This window comes from Cetorhinus maximus, chromosome 19 (assembly GCF_964194155.1).
Source record: "Cetorhinus maximus chromosome 19, sCetMax3.hap1.1, whole genome shotgun sequence".
Classification (NCBI taxonomy): Eukaryota; Metazoa; Chordata; class Chondrichthyes; order Lamniformes; family Cetorhinidae; genus Cetorhinus; species Cetorhinus maximus.
In genome coordinates, this window is record NC_135897.1 from 88218353 (window position 1) to 88245092 (window position 26740).

Consider the following 26740-nt stretch of genomic DNA (forward strand, 5'->3'; position numbering starts at 1 on the left):
GTGAGAGGCCAACGCTTCAGGTGTACCAGCATGCAAAAGATTCACTAATCAATTCTTAGCTAAAGAAAGTTAATCAGAAGCTTGATGATGCCATGTTTGGATTTTAAAAGCCTGCAGACCACAGGAGGAAGGGAAGAGACAGAAAAACATAAAAGTGTTCTATTGTTTTGAATGGGAAAGAATGCAGGTGGTACAATGTGTTTGGATTTCGAACCAATGAAGAGACACATTGGTCTGTTTTCAGTCAAGCTAGTTAAGGGATAAATATTGGCCAGGATGCCAGGAAGCACTTCCTTACTTTTCTTCAAATAACACCTTGGGATCTTTTACATTCATCTAGCTGACAGGGTGAATAGAGTCTCAGTTTAAAAAGCTCATCTAAAAGGGACTAATTGCTCTCTCAGTATTGTACCAGAGATGTCAGCATAGACTTTGGGCGGTGAGCCGCCTTCTTGATTCGCTGCAGACCATGTGGCATTGGTACACCAACCGTACTCTTGGGGAGTGGGTTCCAGCGACAGTGAAGGAACAGCAATATAGCTCCAAGTCAGGATGATGTGTGACTTAGAGGATAACTTGCAAATGGTGATGTTCTACGCACTTGCTGCCTTGTTCTTCTAGGTGGTAGAGGTCACAGATTTAAAAGGTCCTTTCAGGGGAACCTTGGCAAATTGGCACAGTGTTTTTTCTAGATGGTGCACACTGCAGCCACAGTGGACCAGTGGTAGAGAATTAAGGGTGTGAGATGAAATCAAGTGGCTTCATAGGTCCTCTTTATTTTAATACGATTACCATAAAAATTTATCATGGAGAATATTTTGTTCAGGAGGGTGAGAAATACCAGCGCCTAGCAAGGTAACTGTTTTCTAATTCAGTTACACATTATTAACATGCCTCGATCATGGATATCACGGGATAGTTTATGGCTATATTTATAAATCTATATGATCAGCACAAAATAGCTTGCCCTGATGGTGCAGTGTAAACCTGGACCCGTGACTTGTTGATAACATGATATATCTCTTACAGCTTGGTTAACATGTAAATAAGTATCAGTTTGTACTGCACTATTTAGGAACCTCTGATTCCAAAGTGATTCCCAATTTGATAATTCTTCAGGCTTCAGTGCTAACATAGAAAACTAGCTAAATCTTACGCTGGGGGTGGGATCACCACCCCCGATGTAAAAGTCGATGCATGGTGAATGTTGTATATTTTAATTCTCAAAGTTATGCAGAGATGATATTAGTTTCTATGTGTGTAACAGGTATTATTTATGGTGCTTTAAAATATCTATTCCATGCTTCAGCTCAGCCTTCAAGCACTTTCTACAGCTTTGTTTACTTTACTCTGTGTCCACACCTAGGCTTAACCAATCAAGCACAGTGAGCATCAATAGTAAACAGACTCACATAATCAAACACAGAACAATTGAACACTGCAGTCAGCCCGCCTCCGCTTGGCTGGCTCGTCCCACAGCCATTGGGCTGCTAATCAGCTTGAGGTGGGCCTTCTTCCCTTTCCAATAGGAAGCCCTGCCTGTGAGAGCAAGCTCTCTTGCCCTAGCAGCCCCATCGGGAGCTGTGCCCAATGCTGGGACTACAGACAGTCCAGATGAGGAGACGCCCATGTAGCCTAGATTTAAAGGGAAGGGTCTCATGGGAGACATGCTGGTGTGCCTTGGTGAAATAGGTTGGGGGAGGGAGGGGAAAGCCTGTGATGGAGAATTATCTTGGGGAAGGTGTCTTCCAATGGACACAGGGTACCCGGATAGGAGCCCCGGACTCCATCCCCCACCTCCCAAAACCCCCCCGCCACCCCCACACCCACTTTGCCATGTCAGCAGTCTGCCAGGTTTCAGCTGGCTTCCTGGACAACTGGCAGTGCCCTCTCTTACCGTGGGTAAAATTCCAGCAGCAGGACAAAGAGGACCTTGAATGGCTATTAATTGGCTACTTAATGGCCTTAATTGGCCCACAGGGGAGTGGGCCACCCAAAGCCTCTCATGCCACTGATACTATCACAGTGGGGTTGGGCAAGTGCGGGTAGGCAGTGGGCACAGCACCACTGTCATGGCACCCCAGTTTTTCCACCTTCCTCCCCCACCCTCAAACCTGCCTACCCACACACTCTCCTGGGGGGGGGGGCTGTAAAATTCCAGCCAACTTTTCCTATGTTTAATCTCATCAGCACCACCTCCTGTTGTGAGCTGTTTGCTGTTAAATTTGGAACCTGTTTCAATTAAAGACACAGGCTTATTGTAAGGAGCTCTATTCCTTGAAGCTAAGTCAACAGTTTTTATTGATCATCGGCCCATGAATCAGTTCTAATGAATGCAATTACTGCAGATCATTTGTTCTGTTTTTGCAGATGTTGCGATGTTTGAGTTTTTAACTGAGTAAGTCTGTAGAATGTAAATGTGTCCAGTATTGCAGATTGCTTTGGGGGTCTATTACTGGGAAAATATTAACTTACTAACACCACAGCTTTTCTTCAGAACATAACCTAGGCTAATTGAAGACAATTAGTATCTCTTGAGATGCTGAAATGTTTGTTTATTTCGCAACCTCCAGCTTTGTTAAAAAGCGATTGGGCAATGATTTCAGCGAGATTCCATAACTTTCGAAACATTTGCAAATTATATCCTTACGAGCACGATTGTACTTCTCCAGTTGTTGAACCTTTGTTTCAATGGGCACAAACTATTTTAAAATAACCTTTTAAGAGCATTATCACAGCAGGTAATATTTGGCTAGCGTTCACATTTCGGCTCTGAGGAGGATTAATTTTTTTTTGCTTTTGAACAATGCGACAGAGGCAATGAACCTTTTCACCTCCGGTTCTTTCCAAGGGTCAGTGGGTGATCCACGTGGTGTCTCCCAACCTGCTGCCCGCAGCTGCAGCAAGCTGGTCACCGATGCCTTGTTCAGATGGATGATGAGCTTCAATCATTTCCAGACGATGAAGCCAGCCAGGTTGAGCGAGCCAGAAGCTCATCACCCAGGGTGCCATAGGTTGCACTGATGCGGCCACAAAGGCACCAGTGGGTGAGCCGGGTTTACACTCCATTAATGTCCAGTTTGTTTGCAACCACAGGACACAGATTTTGCAGGTCTGTGCCAAATACCTAGCGGCTCCTATGATGCATACCTCCTGCTGCACTCTGAGGTGCCAAGGCTCAGCTCAGGTGGGCAGTTGGCTTCTGGGTGACAAAGGCTATCCCCTGTAAAGCTGGCTCATGATGCCACACTGACACCTAAGGACGGAAGCGGAGGAGAGGTACAATAGAAGTCATGCCTCCATGAGGGTGGTAATTGAGTGGCCATTGGCCTGCTCAAGATGAAGTTCTGCTGCCTGGACCAATCAGGGGGAGCACTGCAATATCCTCCAGAGTGTTTCTTGCTTATTGTCATTGTGTGATGCACTTTGCACCTTTTGGAGGATGAAGACAACGAGGCCGCTCCCCAGGCTGCAGGAGTTGACTCAAGCGATGGGTCTAAGGAGGAGCTGGAGGAGGCCCAGCATGGGGACGTGGCTGCAGAAGTGATTAACCTTGTGAGAGGCAGGGAGACCAGGCAGGCCTTGATTCTCCCTTCATTCAGCCAGGCATCCAAGGCTTGGTATGAAAGTGAGGGTAAGGGTGATACCTCCTTGATCAATATTCCTGATGAGGCCATCCTGTAAACCCCTACGTCAACTAACTAGCTCTGAAATAAAGTTTGCAGCCCTTCCCATCTGTCAAAAGCCACCCCCATGCCCAAAACCTATGAGAAACACAAAGCACATTCAGATCATGAAGCATAACATCTTTAAATGGTGGTCATGTTTACACAGTTTGAACATAGAACATGTTTCAACTGAAGTAATATCGCCCTTGACAAACCCTCTTGTGTTTATAGGGCCACAAACTTCCACTTGTGAGTGCTGCATCTCGGCACTGTGCCCCCTCCTCCCCCCGACCCCCGACACTCCCTCCCCGCTAGCAGCGAGCGGCATTAGAGGCGGCCTGCTGATGCCAATGTCCTGTTGGCCCTGAGGACCTTGGCAGACCTCCTCTGGCCAGCGGAGTCTGTGCAAGCACCACCTGGGAGGGACCATCAGATGCCACGAGCACTGGCAGAGGGGCTGAGGAGTAGCTGTCTTTGTCTGGAGCGCCCTGAGAGGAGCCCGCAGATACAACATGCAGCTGGTCTGCCAGCGCAAGGTTAGCAGAGTGATTTGGTGCCTCATCCATCTCTCACACTGGCAGCGACCTACTGAGGTCACTGCCAGTGCATGGATTTGCAGGTCCAAGTGCAGCCCCAGAAACCCCTGATTATGTCCCTGGAGCTGCCTCTCCATGAGAGTTGCCACTCTCCCAATGGAAGAGACTGCGCACTTGGAGCTCTGAGTCAATGCAGTGCTCACGCTGCACAGGGACTCCTTCTTGACAGAGACCATGGCGCGTAGACCCACAGAGATCACTGCCAGATCCTCCCGCACATCCCACAGGACATCCACCACCTGCCGCCTGATAGACAACTCCAGAGTCTCAAACATCTACCTCAGACTCAGCATGGCCCTGCTGCTGGCACCCAGGGCACTCTCTGCCTCCTCCAGCTCCTCAAGCGACTGTGATGTTCCTTCACCACTGTGCACTACCAGCTGAGCAGACGCACTATTGCCCACCGACATGCCTGTACCTGCATTGGTGCTTGGTGCAGAGAGAGATTGTGACACGGGTGCCTCTGTCTGCAGCTCCTCCTCGGGTGTCATGAGGGTTCCTCGGGGTCTGTCATGCATCGTGAGGATGGCGCATCTGAGGGAGGAAGAGAATACGTCAGTTGCGAACTTCATTCCTAAGTGACTGTGCATGTAAGATGGTTGCTTGTCACAAAGGACAACTGCCTCACTGAGGCACTATGATTGGACAAGCAATGGGTACACTGGATTTGAACTTCTCATTGGAGATGCCACAACTCTACTTTTCTTGCACACTCCCCCAGTCTCTCATCTGTCCACTGGGCTCTTACCATCCTCCAAGACCCCTGTCTCTCCGCGACCTGTGAACCTTGCACCTCGCTTGCATTCCATGTTCAGGGCATCCATCTCAACCTTGGAGAGGATCAAGATGTTGGGCACCCCACCACCCGCTTGTGCACACTCCAATGCATTATGGCTTCTCTTCTCCTGTACGGACAAAAGTGCATTCATTAATCCGTCCTTGACCTGCAACACCAGGCCAGCCTCGCCAACCCCCCCAGGAGAGCCAGCTTGAGGTGCCCAAGGCAAACGGACTCATCTCCCAGCTTTGGCCAGCAAAGTGATATGTGCTATTTGGCACTCTTCATCCCACACCTTGAGCAACATGATGAATAGCCACCTCCAATACACTGTTCCATGCAACGCCAGTATTCACCCTGGAGATCATTGAACATTTTTCGGCACTGGATTCATGTGCGCCGCACAACATCAAGTGAGCTCACCTGGGCAGCCACCTCTCCATCTAGGCCTTCTTCACCTAGTGGCATGGCCTCCTCTTGCCATCCCGTGGCATCAGAATATCACACCGGGCACTCACTGCCTCCACAAGAATGCACAAGCACTATTCTCATCAGAGAATAGTAGGTTCGAGTGCCCACTGAAATTGCCCTCCTGTCTGGTGTGCCCAGTGGGTGCTGAGGCCATAACTCCTGCCAGATATTAGACTCTCTCCTGGACAGCTCCCTGAGGCTCCTCACCAACTCCTGGCAGCCTTCAGGGAGCTGGCTGTGCTGTTTTTAAACCCACCCCCACCCCCCCCGAGTCCCCATTGACCCAGCACCCACCACACTCCCGCCCCCGCTGGCAGTGCTACATCAATGTCCGGGTGCGTTTCACACTGACCAACCAGTTAATTGGCCAACCAGTGTAAGATCATGGCTATCGTGGCCAGAAGCTGATATCAGGTCCACTTTCAGGCCTGCTGATTGTACATGCATGGCATGCGCAAAATTCAGGCCATGATGCCTCGTTTTTGGCCAGTTTGTTTGGTAATGGAATATGTATTTCCCCCTCAATTCTGTTGGTCTCTTTTACAAATATTCCCCACTGTCCTCCATCTTTTTGTATGTCAATATGTATTTCTTTATCAATTTGATAGGATGGCTTAATGTAGGATCAAACCTAACAGTGTCCATGCCCTGTACGGGGCTCATTAAAGCACAAAGCAGTGTATGTACCCAGTCTGTGATTGGGAGCTGGTTGTCAACATCATCATACAGCTCTAGGGGCTGGAGGCTATGGGGGACTAGATATGCCCATTTGTACACATTCCATTGTCTGCTGTTTATTCTGTGCCAATATTTAAAATTTTAAAAACAGTAATGTGTTTGTTAAGTAGTAGACCGGAATGCATACAAACACTTCAGGATACCACCATGTGGTAATAATGCCAACAGTAATTTGTGTACTTTAAATAATTCTCCCCTTTAGCCCATTTAAAAGCTGCTAATAGGTTGTCTAATTGCACTTCCCAGCTGTGGCTATCAGCAAGTCACCAGATGTTGTCCACCTTGTCCTTGGTAATGAGGAAATTGCCAGGCGACCAAGTAAGGCAATCTGTTCACCATAGCAGAGTTCATATTGGGAATGGTCACAAGTTTAAAATGAGGTGGTTAGGAGACTGAGGTGAAATCAGGTGGGATCTCTTGGCCTAAGAGGTAATGAGAGTTTGGGAATAAGTTGTCAGTACATAAGAACATAAGAACCAGAAGCAGGAGCAGGCCCTACATACCCTCAAGCCTGCTCCACCATTCACTGAGAACGTGACTGATCTCCTGTCACAAATCTACTTTCCTGACCTATCCAAACATCCCTTAATTCCCTTAGCGAGTGCCAAAAAAGATCTCATCCAAAGGATGACAATTCAAAGGATACAGCACTTCCTCAGCACTGCATTAGAGTGCTGGTCTTGATTGTGTGCTTAAATTCTGAAGTGAGATTTGCATCCAAGTGCTTTTCGCTTCAAGCTAAGAGCACTGTCAACTGGGCCAAGCTGTTACTTGAGTAAAAGTAGTGGAAGTGGAAGGATGGACCAAAGAGTCAACCTTGGCAGGGCACAAAAAAATGGTGGTCTTAACCCACTTATTACACACCCTGCTCAATTTTTCTTTCCACATGAAAAGAAGACTTTAATTTGCAGACACATTTCCCAACCTCAGGTTGCCTGTGAGAATTCCTCTTGAAGCAACAACAACCTGAAGGAGAGTGAAGGGAAAAGGTAAACTAACATCATGCAGGTTAGGCCAGGGCTTATGGGACTGTGGCAACTTTCCTTTCTCCATCTGCTGTGACACCTCCATACCCCAAGAGGCGCTGCCTTCCAAGGGGGCTAGTGTCAAACTCAGGCCCATTCTACCTGTTCAGCTGGTTCGCCTTGGTCCCGTGACACCATTAAAGGAGGAGCATGAAAACAACACTATCAGGGAAAAGGACACGTTGACCATTTATCTCATTGCTACTTGTGGGAACCTGCTGCATACATTGGCAGGCAGGGCTGACTACAGAAGGGCTGTTCACTAAACCTCAAGTGTTGCATCATTATTTCTGCAGCACTCTTGGAGGTCCTGAGAATGCAAAAAGAAAGAAATCTTACACTTTTAGTGCTACGATCCAGTTAGTACCATTAACATTTAAAGAGAAATCCAAACACCTTGTTTTAACCAATAGAACTACACCACACGTAAACAAAATGCAAACTTTATTGTACACACAACAAATTAAACAAAGTAAATCCAATTAAATTAACAAAATAGCTCATACCCACATATGCTGGGCCCTTAGGTTTACTTCTTAATTCCCCCAAGAATTCTCTTATACACTATGATATCTTAAAGTTATTTACTTCTATAGAGAACAACCAAAAGTGTGCCACAGTTCTCTGGAAACAATCTTTAATTCTCCTCAGCTCTAGCTATTCTCAGAGCTAAAACTTTAATTTACCATCTCTTGACTAAAGCTGCCTCAGTCCCCTTTTCTGGTTATGTTTTCGATACTTCCTGCTTGTTGCTTTCACTGCCACAGGACTCGAGGAGGACCACTGAAGATTCTTCCACTAGTTTCAAATCAGGCAATCTTCCATCTTCTGTTCCCGCACAACATTCAAACTGAGATCAAACTTCACCCACATCCTTTTTCACTATTCGTTCATGGCCAGCTAGGCCAGCATTTATTGCCCATCCCTAATTGCCCTTGAGAAGGTGGTGATGAGCTGCCTCCTTGAATCGCTGCAGTCCATGTGGTGTAGGTACACCCACAGTGCTGTTAGGAAAGGGGTTCCAGGATTTTGACCCAGTGACAGTGAAGGAACGACGATATATTTCCAAGTTCACAATTATATATCAATGAATTGAAAGCAGGGACCAAATGTAATATTTCCAAGTTTGCAGATGATACAAAGCTAGGTGGGAATGTGTGTTGTGAGGAAGATGTAGAGCGGCTACAGGAGGATTTGGACAGACTTAGTGAGTGGGCAAGAACATGGCAGATGGAATATAATGTGAAAAAATGTGAGGTTATCCTCGTTAGTAAAATGAACGGATGTGCAGTGCATTTCCTAAATGGTAAGAGATTAGAAAGTGTAGATGTACAAAGGGACCTGGGTGTCATTGTCCATAAGTCACTGAAAGCTAACATGCAGGTGCAGCAGGCAATTAGGAAGGCTAATGGAACGTTAGCCTTTATCGCAAGAGGATTTGAGTACAGGAGTAGTGAAGTCTTGCTTCAATTGTATAGAAGCTTGGTTAGGCTGCACCTTGAGTACTGTGTGCAGGCTTGGTCCCCTTACCTCAGAAAGGATATTATTGTCATCGAGGGAGTGCAACGAAGGTTCACCAGATTTGTTCCAGGGATGGCGGGACTGCCTTATGAAGAGAGATTGGGGAACTGGGCCTGTATTCTCTAGAGTTTCGAAGAATGAGAGGTGATTTCATTGAAACCTACAAAATACTTAAAGGAACAGACAGGGTAGATGCAGGTAAGGTGCTTCCTCTGGTTGGGGCGGTCTAGAATCATGGGACACAATTTCAAAATAAGGGGAAGCCACTTAGGACTGAGATGAGGAGAAATTTCTTTACTCAGAGGGTTGTGAATTTTGGAATTCCCTACCCCAGAGGGCCATGGAAGCTCAGTCATTGAGTATGTTTAAGGTAGAGATTGATAGATTTCTAATTAACAATAGCATAAAGGGTTATGGGGATAGTGCGGGTAAGAGGCATTGAAGTGTTCAATCAGCCATGATCGTATTGAATGGCGGAGCTGGTTCGATGGGCTAAATGGCCTTCTCCTGTTCCTATGTTCCTACGTCCCTAAGTCAGGATGGTGAGTGGCTTGGAGGGGAACTTCTAGTAGATGGTATTCCCATCTGTCTGCTGCTCTTGTCCTTCTAAATGGGTTTGGAAGGTGCTGTCTAAGGAGCCTTGGTGAGTTCCTGCAATGCATCTTGTAGATGGGACATTCCACATGGTGAGTGATGACATTTGTCTCTTGCTCTGCTTAGAGCGCTGGCCTACCTAACTATCATTTACTTCAGCTATCTCTTAGTGAGCTGCAACCACACCAGGCCCATACTGCAACTGAGCTTGGATGACTCTGTGTCCCTCTGTATAGCCTCAACTAGTTTCAGTCTGCCCAGAGGTTTTGGTTTCCAAACCTCATGTTCAGCTTTTGTTTCATTGGAAACAGGGAAAGTCAGTTTCCTTCTGATGTTTCCATTTTCTGTTTCCATTTCAGCTTTTCTTTTCAGTTAGGTCATACATTGGTTTCTCCCTGCTATTTTAACCAAGCAATCAGCACTCTCTTGACATTCGGTATAAATTGTTGTCTTCCCCTTATATTGGTTTTCTTGCAAGTGTCCTGATGAGTGCAAGACGAAAAGCTTTGATATGTCTCTTTGTTCAGCAATACTCAAGTTCTGTACCACCAAATGACTATTTGCTATTTTAAAACACTATTTCTTCTATTCTGACCTTTTAAGTGTAATAACCTCCCAGCTTGTTTACATTGCATTTACCCCATTTCCTGCAGTTAAAATTTAATTTCTTACAATTACAAGTTATACTCTAAAATTAAAAGGTATATTCTAAAACACATGAACCATGAACTAAAATATTCGCAATAACAGCACCTTCCATGACCATAGAATATCGCAAAGCACTTTACAGGCAAGTGAGTATTTTTGCAGCGGCAGTCACTCTTGGTAGTGTAGGAAACACACAATTTGTACACAGTAAGATCCCACAGACAACAATGTGATAATGGCCAGATAATCTGTTTTAATGATTTTGATTAAGGGAGAAATACTGTTCAGGCCTCTGGCTCTTCTTCAAAACAGTGGCATGGGATATTTTGCATCTACCTAGGAGGACAACCTGTTACACATCTTGTCCGAAATATGTCACTTCCAGGAGTGTAGCACTCCTTCAGTGCTACACTGGGGTTATCAGCTGTACTATGTACTCAAGTCTCTGGAGTAAGGGATGAACTACCTTCTGACTTGAAGTAAAGAGTGCTACCCCACGAAGACACAGCTAACGACAATAAGGTGCTTTATAAATCCAAGTTCTTCCTTTTCTACGCTTCTTGTGCAATCCAAGACCAAATGCATTTCCAATGCAGTACCTCCAGTGAGGTTATTTAAAGTTACACATGGCAGGAGGCTCAGCATGGTTCTCCAGGGAAGGGGGAGCTGGTTAGCCACAGAAGCCTCATTATTGCTATCACGACTTTGGTTAATAATGCTGCTAGTAACTAGCTCTGTTTCCTATTATCACTGAATTTTGCTGATAACAATGCTTAGTAATTAGTGTTACTGGCTTCATAAGTGCTCCAGATGTTGGGCAATTTAGAAGTGGTCATTAATTCTTCGATTGCTGACAAGAAATGATAAACACTAAGCTAGGCGCGGTGCATTGTTCTGACCAAGCTGGTCCAGGGTGTGATTGCGCGGGTCTCTCGATGTGAAGGGGCTACGTGTTTTATATATGGCAATCTGCAGCACCACACCCAGAATATAAACCATTTCATGCACACATGTGGTTTCAAAGACACTGCTTTGGCTTTTAGCAAAGGCTGTTACCTTTCCTGATGCAGTCTTTTCCAATATGTTAGCCACATGTGGCTAATTGGTACTCCAGATGTGGCTAATTTTCCTGAAAAACAAATGAGTAACAGACACAGTCAGTATTGGGCTGTGATCTCAATACATGTACTCGCACAGCTTGTGCATGTGACCTTAGCAAAATGGTGAGGCAAAAAGCAGGCTTTTGAGTGTTCTTTGATCGTTATGAGTGCTTTGGCTTCCGTGGTTGGTCTATAGTGGTAAATGTTAAGTGAATATTCACATAGGAATTCCAATTAGCTATATTCTATGTTAAACATTTTGGACTAGATTAATGTAAGAGGCTAAAACAATGTCGCCATTGCCACATCTGCGGCTAGTTAGCAATTTCCATTAAACAGCATTACCCCAATATCTGACTGCATTTGAGGCTGTTCTATTTCAACTTAACTGAAAATAATGCGTTTTTAGAATCACAGGCAGGGGTTGAGAGACTGAGCAGTGGAGTTTGTTTCTACACAGAATATTTACACCTGAATCCACCTCAGACTGCTGGCAAAGAAGCCTACATCCGTTGACTGACATGAATTAACCTCAGGTAGTGTTAAGCCAGTTCTCGAGGTGCATATTCAGCAAGTTGGGGATGATGTAACGTAGTGGTTATGTCACTGGGCTAGTGACCCAGAGACCCAGACTAATGCTCTGGGGCAATGAGTTCAAATCCCACTGTGGCAGTCGGTGGAATTTAAATTTAATTAATTAAATGTGGAATTGAAAGCTAGCCCCAGTAATTGTTGTCATAATCGATTGTTGTAAAAACCCATCTGGTTCACTAACATCCTTTAGGGAAGGAAATCTGCCAACCTTACCTGGTCTGACCTACATGTGACGCCAGGTCCACAGTAATGTGGTTGACTCTTAACTGCCCTCTGAAATGGCCTAGCAAGCCACTCAGCTCAAGGGTTATTAGGGATGGGTAACATATACTGGCCTTGCCAGCAACGCCCACATCCCATGAAAAAACAAATGAACTATTTCTCTACTGAAGTTGATGCTGAGGGGCGTAGGAACCCCATGTAGGCCCTTGAGCCTGTTTCACCATTAGGTCTGATTAGATCATGGCTGACTTGTATCACAATTCCATTTCCCCATCTTTGTTCCCTAACCTTTACTACACCTGAATACAAATTTCACCTTGGTGACCGCCTAGATTCAGCAAGCAATCAATTTAGAAAGCTTATCATAATCAGAAGGAAAAGTGAGAAGGAAGACTCTGGACTGTCTTAGTGTTGAAAATTCAGTTTGTGGAAAGAAAATGCTCACTAGGTTACTTAAAACTGTTTCTGTTGGAGATGAAATCAGGGCTTGTGTGATCTTCCTATCCATGGAGTTACATTAAAGATTGCAGTAGAGAAACAGGCCATTCTACAAAACAAAGATAGCCCACATGAACTTCTTTCCACTTTGCTTCAACTTACCCTATCAACATAAGCACATAAGAAATAGGAACACACGGCCCATAGAGCCCGCTCCGCTATTCAATATGATCATGGCTGAAAATGGGCTTCAACTCCACTTTTCCGCCCGCTCCCCATATTCCTCAATTCCCCAAGAGACCAAACATATCCTTCGAATAGAAAAGAATACTTTCTCCCACATGAATTGGAAGTGTAATATCAAAATTTTTTGGCGACACCAATTTAGGGGGTTTCGCTAATACAGAGGAAGACGGCAACAAAATTCAAGAAGACACCAATAAACTTGCAGGATGGACATGTATATGTTAAATGAATTTCAATATAGGTATATATTAAATGATGCATTTTGGCAGATAGATGGAGGAGGCCATATATGGCTTGGAAAATAAAATGGGGTGGAAGAGGAATGGACCTCGGGTAAAGATTTGCAAATCATTAAAAGTAGTAACGCAGATTAACAAAGCCAAAGACTTGATTGAAACATATAAATTCCTGAGGGGTCTTGAGAGGGTGGATTTGGAGGCAATGTTTCCTCTTTTGGGAGAATCTAAAACTAGGGGTCACTGTTTAAAAATAAGGGGTCGCCCATTTGAAACAAAGATGAGGCGAATTTCTTTCTCTCAGAGGGTCATCAGTCTTCCTGAAAAGGACTTGGAAGCAGAGTCTTTGAATATTTTTAAGGCAGAGATGAATAAGCAAGGGGATGCTTGGTTATTGGGGGTAGGGGGGATGCAGATTTGAGGTTACTATTGGATCAGCCATGACCTTATTGACTGGCGGAGCAGGCTCGAGGAGGCTGAATGGCCTATTCCTGCTCCTTGTTCACATATCGAATCTTGAGTGGATCATGCTGTCTACATTCTGGTTTCCATATTATGAAGAGAATATAGAGGCATTGGGAAGATACAAGAAAGATTTTCAAGAATGATATCAGAACTGAGAGGCCATAGCTTTCTGGAAAGACTAAGCAGGTTTGGGCCCCTTTTACCCAGAAAAATAAAAAAACTGGGAGACAATGCTAACCATTATTTTAACAAAGTTGATAGGTTCCTGGAATTTTTCCAAGAGAACATAGCATCCATTTATATCTTTTGTTTCCTGCAGGCATGTGAAGCTTACTTCCAGTTCATGATAAATGTGGCTACTTTGGTTTGTAAGGACAAAGGTTTAAACATAACTGATTCCAAAATCAAGGATGAAATGAAAAGGGTCCTGCAGCTGGAGAAAGATATAGCCAACGTAAGTTCCTTTATCTTTTTATTGCCACTTGTGTTGCCTCACACACCCAGGTAAGAAATGATGGGCTGACTTCACTCCATGCTGCAGAGGATAACTGAGCCATACAGAGCAACAATCCTGCTCTGTTCTGAGTGAGGGGGAAGCAGGCATTAGTGGGTGGTAGTGCTGTTGTTATCAGTCTTAACATTGAATCTCGGAAGGGGGAAACTCAGAGCTTTGACTCCTGATTCTTTGGCCCAATGGATAGTGCTCTCCCCTTTGACCTAGAAGGTTGTGGGTTCGAGTCGAGGCTTGAACACCTATGCCTGAAATTTTGTGCAAGCAAAGAAACTCTCCCTCTTTGTGAAAATTGAGCCAGAGGCCCGAATCCGGACGTTCCGCCCCTGAACACAGACCCACCATTTTTGCTGCGGGGAGCAGGGGCAGGTTGAACTTTGGACGTCCATGGTTCACACGGTTTTGTCTGATCTGATTTTCGTAAGGAGGGAGTGAGAAGTATGACTTGCGCAGGTTAGACCTGGTGGGAGGTCTAAACTTACCGGAGCCCTTTGGTGAGGAAAGGTACCCTTTTGGATATGATTCCAGGACACCCTTGGGAGAGGTAAGGTGGCCTTTGGGAGAGGTAAAATGTCCTTTGGGATTGCTAAAGTAGACATGAGTATGGGTAAAAAGTGGATAAGCTCATTGGAACTGTCAAACTCATTGGAGCTGTCAATGGGCGCAGTCAAGCTGTCAAGGTATTTAAATCTGTCATTTAAATATTTTAAAAAGCTGCCTGCGGTGATAAGAAAAATCAATGCTTGCTATTTCACTCTGCATGTTAACATATGCCTGAGGGCTATTCCAAGATTAGTGCTGTATGACTGATTTCACAACCTATCATATCACAGTAGGGTGCCTGTCAGTTCATAGCTTGTTTGACAGCTCCAAGCGCTTGTAAAGTCTTTGAAGTTGGACCATGAATACAACTGCTTATTCTTAAAAGGGATTAAAGGAGATTAAATGTAGTGATTAGGTTTTTCAACCTGTGTCCCTCTACCCACCTCTCATGGTCCCTCATACCTTCCATGACATGCAAGCCATCCACCCAACCCCCATGGCCCTTTATAGCCATTATGCCAATTTAGCGCCAACCCATGCCCCCTACCCACCACCCTTTGCCCTTATACCTACCATGCCAAATCACCCAGTATCCACCATGGGAAGACTTCAGGACTCATGCCGAGATGAGATAAAATAAAATTCTTAAGCGTCTATTAAATAATTCAGTATTTAAAAAACACTATATAAAAATTGATAAAAACCCATTCACTACATTTAACTTCCTTTAATCCCTTATAAAAAAAAGCACTGGAATTCATAGTCCCACTTCAAAGAGTTTACAACCACTCAGAGCTGCCAATCAAATTGTGAAATGGCAGGCACCCCAAAGTGATAATGAAAGGTTGTGTAATCAGTCATGCAGTCACTAATCCTGTAATGACAACCCTCCGGCTTCTGACAACAAACAGAGCGAAATAGCAAGCACTGATTTTCAAAAAAACACTGCAGAACTTTTTTCAAATCTTTAAAGGGCAGGAGTTTTAAAAACCTTGACAGCCTGTCAGTTACTGTTGACAGCTCTATTGACAGCTCCTTTTGACAGTTCCAATGAGCTTGACAGTTCCAATGAGTTTAAGCACTTTTTATGCACATTCATGCCTACTTCTAACAATCTCAAAAAGCACCTTATCTCTCCCAAAGTGAACTTGGCCTCCCCCAAAGGTGTTCCAGCACCATATCCAAAAGGGTACCTTACATCCAAAGGGATAGTCCACCTCTCCAAAGAGCTCCAGCAGCTTTACACCATGGACTACCAGGCCTAAAGTGCACAAATTATGTTTTGGACATCCCACCAGGTCAGCCTAAGGCAGCTGCACTTTAACATGTGCAGTTGCCTCTGTGAACTACAGGGATGACATTTGAACCTGCTCCCATTTCCCCCTCCCCCGTGGAAATCGTAGGTGCCATATTCAGGGACAGGCCTTCTGAACTCGGGCCTCCAGCGTCGTTTTTGTAATGACAAAGAGTCTCTTTGTCTTTATGAAAATTCAGGCCTCTTTTTAAAAGAGAAGGGGAAGGAGAGATGGACTGTTTATATCTGACCCATGCTGCATGATTTAATTTTTGTTTCAATTCTCCAAACCTTAATATGGAGCTTTCTAAACATGCATAACTCATGCAAGCTCTGTAATTTGTCCCACACTTAGTGGGAGTCATTTTGGCTCAAAGTCAATGGAAATAAAAATGAGAGAGGTATAAAAGGCCACCGACTTACTATCAACCATTTTACACTAACACACAATGTCAGAATTGCCCCACCAGTGTGTTATTTTTGATGCCGAATATTAGTAAATTAAATGCTTTATGATAAACATTCCTTGGAAATGATAGTAAATCATTCCCATTGTAACTGTCCTCACAGGCATTACAGAATGCATTACACTTCCAAGTCCCAGAAATTAAGCTTTACGTACATTTAATGAATTCAGATAGCATTGCTTTGTCCACTATTTTATCATACAGTTAATTGGTTTAAAATAAATCTGTTAATAAAATGCACATCTCCAAATTTCACCTCTCTGCCGTTGCCGGCCATGCCTTCAATTCCCTTGGCCCGAGGCTCTGTAATTCCCTCACTGAACCTCTCCCCCTTTCTCCTCCCCTAAAGCTTTGGAATTTCCTTGCTAAATCTTTCTCCCTCTCTATCCCACTATTCTCCTTCTGGTTACTTATCCTAATATCTCCTTATTTGGTTTGCTGTCAAAAGTTGCTCCTGTGAAGAACCTTGGGATATTTTACTATATTAAACGTGCTATATAAATGCAAGTTGTTTTTGTTGTTGATGCCTCTTTTTAAACTGTGCGCAGTAGAACTTGGCCTGAGGATGTTAAGTATCGGTACAATAACATCAGCTAAATTCCTAGTGTGCAAAAGCTGTGCTTTGATTTTCTATTTTTACAGCAATGCTAGACTAAAAACTTACAGGGATAACATTCTCGCTTTATGAAAATCAGCAGACTGCATGTTCCCTAACAGCCATGAACAGAATCCTACAAACACCCGGCTTTGATCTTTGAGTGCATCACGTTACTGGACGTTGGTTAATGGCAGCATTCTCCTGTACGAGGTTAAAAGAATAATTCCACCCCTCTCCCACGTTAATGAGCAGCCACTCTGTTCAATGGAGCAGTGAAGTGGGAATTGCAGTTTGATCTTTATGTCTAGCCAATGTGTGTGGTGTTTCCTGTTGGAGTTGTTATGCCAGCAGAATGCACAGTAAATTCTAGAACCATCTCAGTGCCACCAGTAAATTGGTTTGCCCTGAAGAGTTAATTCTTAATCAGCTTGAAAGATCTGCCAATGACCCATAGCCACCCTTTGTAGATTGAAATAGTAGAAATATGCTGCACCTAACATTCTTTTATCTCTGGTGTACGTGCATCCTGTTTCCTCCCCCTCTGTTCAGCAACTATGTGCCACTGCTCCGAACTTTCATTTCTAATCACCTTTACTTTGACACTTTCAAAAATGCCCTCAAAGTCTGACTGTTTATTTGTGCCTTTAGCCGACTCTCCTGTTACCTGCTCTGTGTCCAGCCAGCCCTTGCTAGGTGAAAAATGCCGTTTAAGTGCATGTTGTCTTTTTGTTTTTGTTCTGTCCACCCAGTAAATTGAAACAGTCTGTGAGAGACTGGCGTTGTACTCACATTCCAAGTACAGAACTTTATATTTACATAGAATCCTCAGAATGCCCTACAGTGCTTCACAGGCAATGAAGTACTTTTTAAGTATAGCCACTGTTGTAATGTAGGAAACACAGCGGCCAATTTTCACACAGGAAAGCCCCACAAACAGCAATATTGATAATGACCAGATCTTTTTTTAAAACTAACATTGCTTACGTAATATACACCAGAACGATTTCCCCTGCTCTCCCTTATAATAGTGCCATGGAATCTTGCACCCACCTAGAGGGTAGGCACAGCCTTAATTTAATGTTGAACCTGAAATATGGCACCATTGACAATGCAGCACGCCCTCAGTACAGCACTGTGAGCATTGGATTGTGGGCTCAAGCCTCTGGAGTGAGGCTTAAACCCACAAACCTCTGATTTGGAGAGAAGGGTACTATAAACTGAAGCACAGCATGACACTGGATAACTTGTATTGTCCACTTTTGGACAATTATTTGTCAATGAAAATGAGAATTATACTCCAAGACTCATTATAAATTGGAAACAAGATAAAAGGAATGTTCATACTTAAATATTTTATTTAATAGGTAACGACAAAAGCTGAAGACAGAACTGATCCTAATCAACTCTACCACAAAATGACTTTGTCCAACTTGACCAACAACTTCCCTCTAACAATTAGTAACAAGGTAGGATGGTGTCTTGAATGAAATTGTGTCAAAACCACAGATGCCAATGGTTAGGGAATACAAATTATTCCCACACTGGCACGCAGTGTCAGTGCCAGGTGGTGCATTGTGGCACTGCACTCTAATGTGAAGTAGACTTCCTTCAGAAGATAACATCTTGAGATCCAGTGTATGAGCAATTTGAGATGCGACACATAGGACGGAATTTTCCGGCCCCTCCCACTGGCGGGATGTGCCAGTCCCTTCGAAGTCAATGGCCTTTTGAATGGCCCGCCACTTTTTCCAGCCTCGCCTCTGCTATGGCTGGGCAGGAAAGCTAAATAAAGTCCAGCAGTGGTTCATTGCACTCTTAAAATATGGGTTTCTTTTCCTGTTGAAACAGGATATTTCAAATGCAGGTATTAATGAAATAATCATGCATTAGCCCTCAACTGAAGGTTTATAACATTAAAAAAAAGTGCCTAAGCACTTCCAGTCCAAGTATGCTATTGGATAAATCCAGCATTTTTCACTGTATACAAAATGTACTGACTTTCTGGTCTTGTCTCAATCTGCCAAGTTCTTTCTCAACCAGTTTAGTATTATTGAATAATATGCGCTTGGTACCAGATTTAGACTATTTATATTCATTCCTGTTGGGATCTTTGTGAAGCCAGCCAAGGCGTTTGAGAGGGAATGATTTCAGACTGCTTTGAGGGGCCAATGAACCACACTGCTGCAGGAGTCCCACGATTGGCTGGAGACCTTGGTCAGCTGGTGACCCCCTGACTTGCCGCTGCAGCAGCCCAACTTGCTGAGGCAGAGCTCACATGGGGGATAGTGATAGAGTGGAACTGGCCATTGTCAGAGCATGAAGCTGCTTTAAGGCAACCTGTTCTGATTCTAATGTCACTAGCCTCTTTGGAATAGCCTCCTTCATCGTTTCAAATTATGCTGATTCTCACTCAACTGCCAAAGTCATTTAAAGCAGATTTGAACCTAAAAATTATTGTTGGCCATTTTAGCAGATAAGGGTTGGGATGATATTGCCCTGTGGGCTTTGCTATTGCAGGCAACAAACCTTTTGTGTTAAATGAGCTAGTGGGGGAAGTTTTAACTGAACCCACATGGTTAGCTTGATATAGTTGTGTTTGGTAAGGGTTACACAACTAAGACAGTTGGCGTTAAGATCAAATTTGCCATGATGTAATTGAATTGTGGAACAGGCTTAAGAACCGAATGGCCTCCTTCCATTCTTATATTCTACATTTCAATGTTTCTTCTTGAGAAGCTGATGGGAGCAGGTGCAATGCTGTTTTTACACCCCAGCCGATTTTATCCCCTGTTCAAATCAATGGAGTGTGATACAGGGCAGGGTGTAAAACCAGGGTTCCTGCCAATCCTGTCAGATTCCCCAAGTTGGATAATATTAAAATTGCCTCCAAATGTCTGTTTTTTAAAAATCAGACAAAGGTATGTTCTGTGAACATATTGAGCTAACATTGCTACCAGTAATTCCAAGGCTAAATTGTACTGAGGAAGTTGGAAAGTTTACCAGGTGCATTGGCCAAAGTGGTGCACTGTAGCTCTGTGCTGATCAGCATTGGCTGCAGTGGTGATGTATATTTTCCATGTTTTTAAAATATGTAACTCACTTTAAAAACATGCAAGAATTAGGATTTGCTTCAGACAGTTCAGCAGTCTAAAGCAGATAAAATAATGGGATTATCCCGGAGCATTTCAGTTAAAAATTGAAACTGTGGCTGTTGATTAGCTCCGATCCTTGGGTTATATTAACATAGGAACAAGGGAACAAGGGTAGCCCTTTTAACCCCTTGAGCATATTTTTTTTTATTTGTTCATGGGATATATTGCTGAACAGTCAGCATTTGTGGCCCACCCTATTTGCCCTTTGAGAAGGTGGCGGTGAGCCACATTCTTGAATCGCTGCAGTCCGTGTGGTGTAGGAATGCCCTCGGCGCTGTTAGGGAGGGAGTGGCAGCAACAGTGAATGAATGGTGATATAGTGCGGAATCGCCCCAGATTTGCACGAGGGGTGGTAGCAGGTGGGAAAAGGACCTTTTACTCGCACTGGCGGCTTTTCACGCCGCATTGTCCCAGTCCCACCACAGTAATTATGCATTCCCAGGAAACATGCCGTTTCAATGGGGGGTGGGCTCCACTGAGGTCCCGCCACACTGTCACTCTCCGCTCCTTCACACCGGGTACCACATTTAAAGTACAGTCGCGCGCACACCTCTCAGTGCTTCCAGTCCAGGCAAGAAGACTGTAACCCCCGGGTTTAGTGACACGTCCTTCAAGCACCTTTTGGATGCCATGGGGGCCACTGTGATGTCCTCTGTCCCCACTCTGGCTGCAGGAGGAGCAGCAACATTACCACTCGGCTTGGTAGGCGATGGCAGTGCTGATCAGTGCCAATGCTGCGCAGAAGAGGTTGGCTATTCAATGCGAATATAGGATGAATGATCTCATCCTTGCCACCAGGGTAAGGCAGCCATCTCATCACTCTAAACTCACACACTCAAGCCCATCACACATTCACTGGCATCTCACTCACTGCCAGCTCAAGGGACATCACCACTCACTCTCTCACACACACCCTCACATCTCCATCTGACCTCATCTCCCCTGGAGACTGCCTCCTCAGCCCTTGCCACCTTGAGGCCGCTTGCACAGATCAAGATGTGGCCCCGCATAGACCCTGGGATTCCCTCCTTCCCCAGTACAGCTCTTACCCTGCAACCTCCTCCTTTGCCTGAGGCCACTTTTTCCCCTTCCTCAAGCAAGCCCTAGCCTTGCACCCATTGAAAAGTTACCTGAGCCTTACGGCTAGTCTGGTAGGTAGAGCTTCCCTTGAGCCCTCCTAAAAGTGATGTGCTGTCTGCAAAGCCTGGCACGGATGGCCGAGAGTGCTGCCCGAAGCAAGGTAGGCAAACAAGCCTCGAAGTCCGGAGCAAAGTGCCGCTTGCCAAGTGCATGCCTTATGTAAGCTGTTGTGAAATACCGCCGACGTGCTGAACGATCCAGTGTGGGGCGATGATTCTAGCGAGCTGGAATTATAATGATATGCACACAATGAGGTTCCCGATGTCCGATGGTGGGAAACGCAGCCCGCTACTGACGGGCAGAGCAGGCGATTGCAAACTGGTTTTACGACATTTTGTAACCGATTTTTGGCCTTCTGGCCATATTGTCCGCTCATGCCACCGAACATGCCCGATGCCAGTGGGCATGGAAAATTCTGCCCATATTTCCAAGTTGGAATGTGTGTGACTTGGAGGGGAACTTGCAGGTGGTGGTGTTGCCATTGTGTCTCCTTCCCTTGTCCTTCTAGGTGATAGATATTGAGTGTTTTTTTTTTATTTATTCATGGGATGTGGACATTGCTGGCTGGGCCAGCATTTATTGCCCATCCCTAATTGCCCTTGAGAACTGGGTGGCTTGCTAGGCCATTTCAGAGGGCATGTAACAGTCAACCACATTGCTGTGGGTCTGGAGTCACATGTAGGTCAGATCAAGTAAGGACGGCAAGTTTCCTTCCCCAAATGACCAAATGGGTTTATACAACAATCGACAATGGTTTCATGGTCATCATTAGACTTTTAATTCCAGGTTTTTTATTGGATTAAAATTTCACCATCTGCTGTGGTGGGATTCAAACCCCGGTCCCCCCAGAGCATTACCCCGGGTATCTGGAATACTAGTCCAGTGACAATACCAGTACGCCACCACCTCCCAGTGTCCTTGGAGCTGCACTCATTCAACAATATCTGTGTCCAAGCTCTATGTACCTGCCTCTGTCCCCTATCCTGTAATAACTTTGACTAATAAAAATCTAGCAATCTCAGATTTAAAATTTACTATTGGTTTGTCATCAATTGCTGCCTGTGCGACCGAGTAACAAACTTCTACCACCCTTTGTGTGTAGATGTGTTTGCTAAATTCACTTCTGAAAGGTCTGACTCTAGTTTTTAGACAACGTCTCCCTTGCCCTAGACTCCCCAACTAGTGAAAATAGTTAATTGTTTAATTGTTCACCATCATTCATGACTGTTATTGGAATTTTTAAGTAGAAAGTGTAAAGAGCTGTGCACTTGGAGTTTGGGTCAGCATTTTCTTTTCCTTTCTAGTCATCCTCAGGATGTGGGCATTGCTAGCATTGCCCATCATTAGCTGCCTTGAAAAATTGGGTGTGGACCTGTTTGTTAGGTGATTTCACAGTATCACAGCATCTTTACAGTGCAGAAGGAGGCCATTCGGCCCATCGAGTCTGCACTGGCTCTCTGAAAGAGCATTCCACCTACTACCACTCCCCTGCCTTATCCCCGTAACCCTGCACATTCTCTCTTTTCAGGTAGCAACCCAATTCCCTTTTGGATTCCTCGATCCAATCTGCCTCCCTTTCAGGAAGTTTGTTCCAGACTCCAACCACCCTCTGGGTGAAAACATTTTTCCTCACATCACATTTACTCCTTGTGCCAATTATTTTGGATCCGTGCCCTCGAATTCTTGATGTTCTCTTGATGGAAACAGTTCCTCACTATTTACATAAAATAAAAGCAAAAGACCGCAGATGCTAGAAATCTGAAATAAAAACCTAAAATGCTGGAAAAACTCAGCAGGTCTGACAACATCTGTGGAGAGAGAAATCGAGTTAACGTTTTGAGTCCGTATGACCCTTATTCAGAGCTATTTACCCTGTCCATACCCCTCAGGATCTTGAATATCTCCATCAAGTCTCTTCTCAGCCTTTTTTTCTGCAAGGAAAACAGTCCCAATCTCTCCAATCTATCCTCATAGCGACAGTTCTTTATCTTGGGAATCATTCTTGTGAATCTCCTCTGTACTATCTCCAATGCCTACACATCCTTCCTGAAATATGGCGCCCAGAACTGGACGCGGTGCTCCAGGTGAGGCCTAACTAGTGTCTTATACAAGTTTAACATCCCCTCCTTTCCGACGACAGTTAAGAGGTAACCACGTTGGAGTTGGACTGGAATCACGTATAGACCCAGACCGGGTAAGAACAGCAGGTTTCCTCCTCTAAAGGGCATTTGTGAACCAGTTGGGTTTTAACAAGACATTGGGAGTTTCATGGTCACTTTTACTGATTATAATGTTTTATTTCTTGAGTTTTTTTTAACTTAGTTGGCACCCAGGCATTTGCTTGAAGAGAAAAAAAAATATTCGTGAGTACAAAGGTCTATTAAGTCTGTGTTGGTGAAAGGGTGCAGTTTTCATTTTTATGCTGATTTGTGCATATGGAATTATGTATTCAATTTGTGTTTTCTTGATCCAGTCTTTCAGTTGGACGAACTTCATCAATCAAATTCTCTCTACTGTATCTCTGAATGTGACGGATTCCGAACCTATTGTTGTTTATGCACCAAATTATCTTCGGAAACTAGCAGATGTTCTCCCTAAATATACGCCAAGGTATGTATGCAAAAAGTAGCGTGTGGCTATATATACGAGCAGGATTTAATATAGGCAATAGTGAATCAAAATAAGTGGGGATGTGCAAGACAGTTGAACAGAGTTCTCAGAGGTTGCTGTACTTGAGGAGGTCACAGAGACAGGGATTCCTATCAGAAAGTGTTGTGCATAGATGTCAGCTAAGGACAGGGTACTATTTTGATGGTCATTTGTAATGGCTTGCCTAATAAAATAGAATGCATTACTTGTAGCCTGAGGTCACACTTGGAGAGTAGATATTTGAGTGAGGTATTGAATGGCTGCTGACAGTCGTGAAACTGTACTCCCAGCATCTGGTCCATAACACAATTTTTGCTTATGTGATCTGCAGAGATATTCAAAACTACATTATGTGGAGGCAAGTGATGGATCTTGTGGGTAGTCTGAGCTCTAGCTACAGGGAGACAAGGAAAGCATTTCGTAAGGTGAGAAATACTTATCTTTTAAACACTCATAAGCTGCCTATAGCTTTACCTGCAAATGTTAATAAATATATTTTTTTTCTTTTATGTACAAGATGGAGATAAGTGGGACATGAAACATCAGAAACTCAGTCCATGGTGACCTCCTGTGGTCAGAGCCTAAAACTACAACATGACAGTTTACATTGTAAAACTGAATGGAAATTGTTGACATAGAAATTGACAGTGATAAATGTTAACAATGTAAAAGATCCACAACACTTCGAAGTAGGTCTTATAGGCAGGAAGTATAAATTCTAAGCAATATTTTTAATAATGTAGAAATACATGAGGAAATGTTTCAATAGAAATAATTTCAGGAGAAATGTAAAATGGATTCCGTCATTTGGTGGTACAGAACTTGAATATTTCGGAAAAAAGAGGCATGCTATCAAAGATTTTCATCTTGTGCTCATCAGGACAGATCGCAAGAGATTACCAACAGCAATTTATACTGCTTTTGCAGCTGCTCCCGGGCTTGCCCAACCACTGGAAAATCCTGGCAATAATGTCCAACATTAGATATGATTCAGCAATTGGACACCACTTGCTGCACAATGCTGATTGTGCTAAGAATCACACTGAAAACCAATTTAAGATTGCCAGTAAGGTACACAGTGTGGCTCACTTATGCATGCTAGAAGCCACATATATTCACACACAGGGCCTTGTCCTTTAAGTCAGCCCTTATATTGTTTGCACCTTTTTCAACTAAACAAAAGCTTAAGGAACAGTCATTTCCTGGCTCATTCCCCTGGGCAACACCTCGACCAACCTGAGTTGACCTGCCCGGTTTGGATTTGAACAAAGCTGGGCAGTTAGCTGTTCCATGCTGCATTCTCCATGGCAACACCTTCACCAATTAGAGTCCACTTGCCAACCAATCAGTACTCTCTCCTCTTGCAGTATAAATTGTTGTTCCTCTTTACTGTTGGTAATTTCTTGTGAGCTGTTCTGATGAGTGCAAGACCAAAAGCTTTGATAGCATGTCTCTTTTTTTTTCCAGTAATACTCAGCTCTGTCAATTCATATCACTCATTTTATTCTTTCTCAGAAAATTAAAATCTACCTGAATGAGTTTTAAATGGAAAACTATACTGAAAGCATTTCCACTACTAAATATTCTGAAAAAGATCATTAAAAGCTCATGCCTGGGTGCAATATTTGTTTCCAGTTGGATTCACCTGGATCTCCTTCACAGAACTGGCAGCCATTTAGTTCAGGTCGATACCTACCTAGAGGAATCAGCCTTTCTAATGTAAACGTTTTAGCTGACATTTCTCGCTTTTTTTTGTTTTACATAGGCACTTTATGGCACAACATCAGAGAATGCAGTTTGGAGAAAGTGTGCAAATTATGTCAACAGCAACATGGATAAAGCTGTTGGACGACTATACGTGGATGATGCTTTTGCTGGGGAAAGCAAAAAAAAAGTAAATTCATCATTTAAAAACACTTTTAAGAGGCCTGTGGGATTTTTATGCTTGTATGAAGTTGAGGGATTTACTATTGGGAGATGCAGCAGCTTCCAACTTGAAGAACAGTAAACTGGGCTAATCAAATGCAGATGTTTTCAATCCCAAACTATGTTATCAAATCATTGCAAGGAGGGTCTGTGCAAGTGCCCTGAGCGTTGGGGGTTTAACAGACTCTTGAGTAACTTGTTGCTGTCTCTGACATGCTGAAAACAGAGTCTATAAGACAACCCCAATGCCCAATGAGGCCAAAAAAACAGAGAGCCATTATATGCCAATTATTTTACTTCTTTTGCATTAGTCCCTCTACATATGGGCAGCTACATTTTCAACCATCAATTCCACACATTGAAAGAAAGGACTTGCATTTCTATAGCGCCTTTAATAACCTCAGGACATGCCAAAATGCCAATTATGTACATTTGAAGTATAGTTATGTAGGAAACACAGCAGCCAATTTTCATACGGCAATCTCCTGCAAACAGCATAAAGACCAGATAATCTGTTTTTAGTGTTTTAGAGGAAAGGTGAGCCAGGTTGGGCCTATACTCATTGGAGTTTAGAAGGATGAGAGGGGATCTTGTTGAAATATATAAGATTCTGAGGGGGCTTCACAGGGCAGATGCTGAGAGGATGTTTCCCCCGCGTAACTAGGGGACACAGTATAAAAATAAGGAGTATCCCATTCAAGACGAGGAGAAATTTCCTCTCTGAGTTGGTCGTTTGTGTTGGGAATTCTCTTCCCAGCGAGCAGTGGAGGCTGGGTCATTGAATATTTTCAAGGCTGAATTAGACAGATTTTTGATCAACAAGGCAGTCACAAAATCACAGAATCACACAGTGCAGAAGAGGCCCTTCGGCCCATCAAGTCTGTACCAACACATGAGAAACACTTGACCTACCTACCTAATCCCATTTACCAGCACTTGGCCTTGAATGTTATAACGTGCCAAGTGCTCATCCAGGTACTTTTTAAAGGATGTGAGGCAACCCGCCTCCACCACCCTCCCAGGCAGTGCATTCCAGACCGTCACCACCCTCTGGGTAAAAAAAGTTTTTCCTCACATCCCCCCTAAACCTCCTGCCCCTCACCTTGAACTTATGCCCCCT

The 26740-nt window shown here is 44.0% G+C and overlaps 1 protein-coding gene across 3 annotated transcripts in view; it reads left to right on the forward strand.

Moving 5' to 3' along the window:
- The window catches only part of LOC144694011 (neprilysin-like), a 215060-nt gene that overhangs the window by 119455 nt on the left and 68865 nt on the right, over positions 1-26740 (forward strand). For all 3 annotated transcript variants that reach the window (XM_078564334.1, XM_078564335.1, XM_078564336.1), the window contains exons 9-13: positions 13660-13794; positions 18118-18219; positions 23519-23655; positions 24026-24119; positions 25460-25588. In XM_078564334.1, the coding sequence (XP_078420460.1) occupies positions 13660-13794; positions 18118-18219; positions 23519-23655; positions 24026-24119; positions 25460-25588 (597 nt within the window). The remainder of the gene's footprint in view (positions 1-13659; positions 13795-18117; positions 18220-23518; positions 23656-24025; positions 24120-25459; positions 25589-26740) is intronic.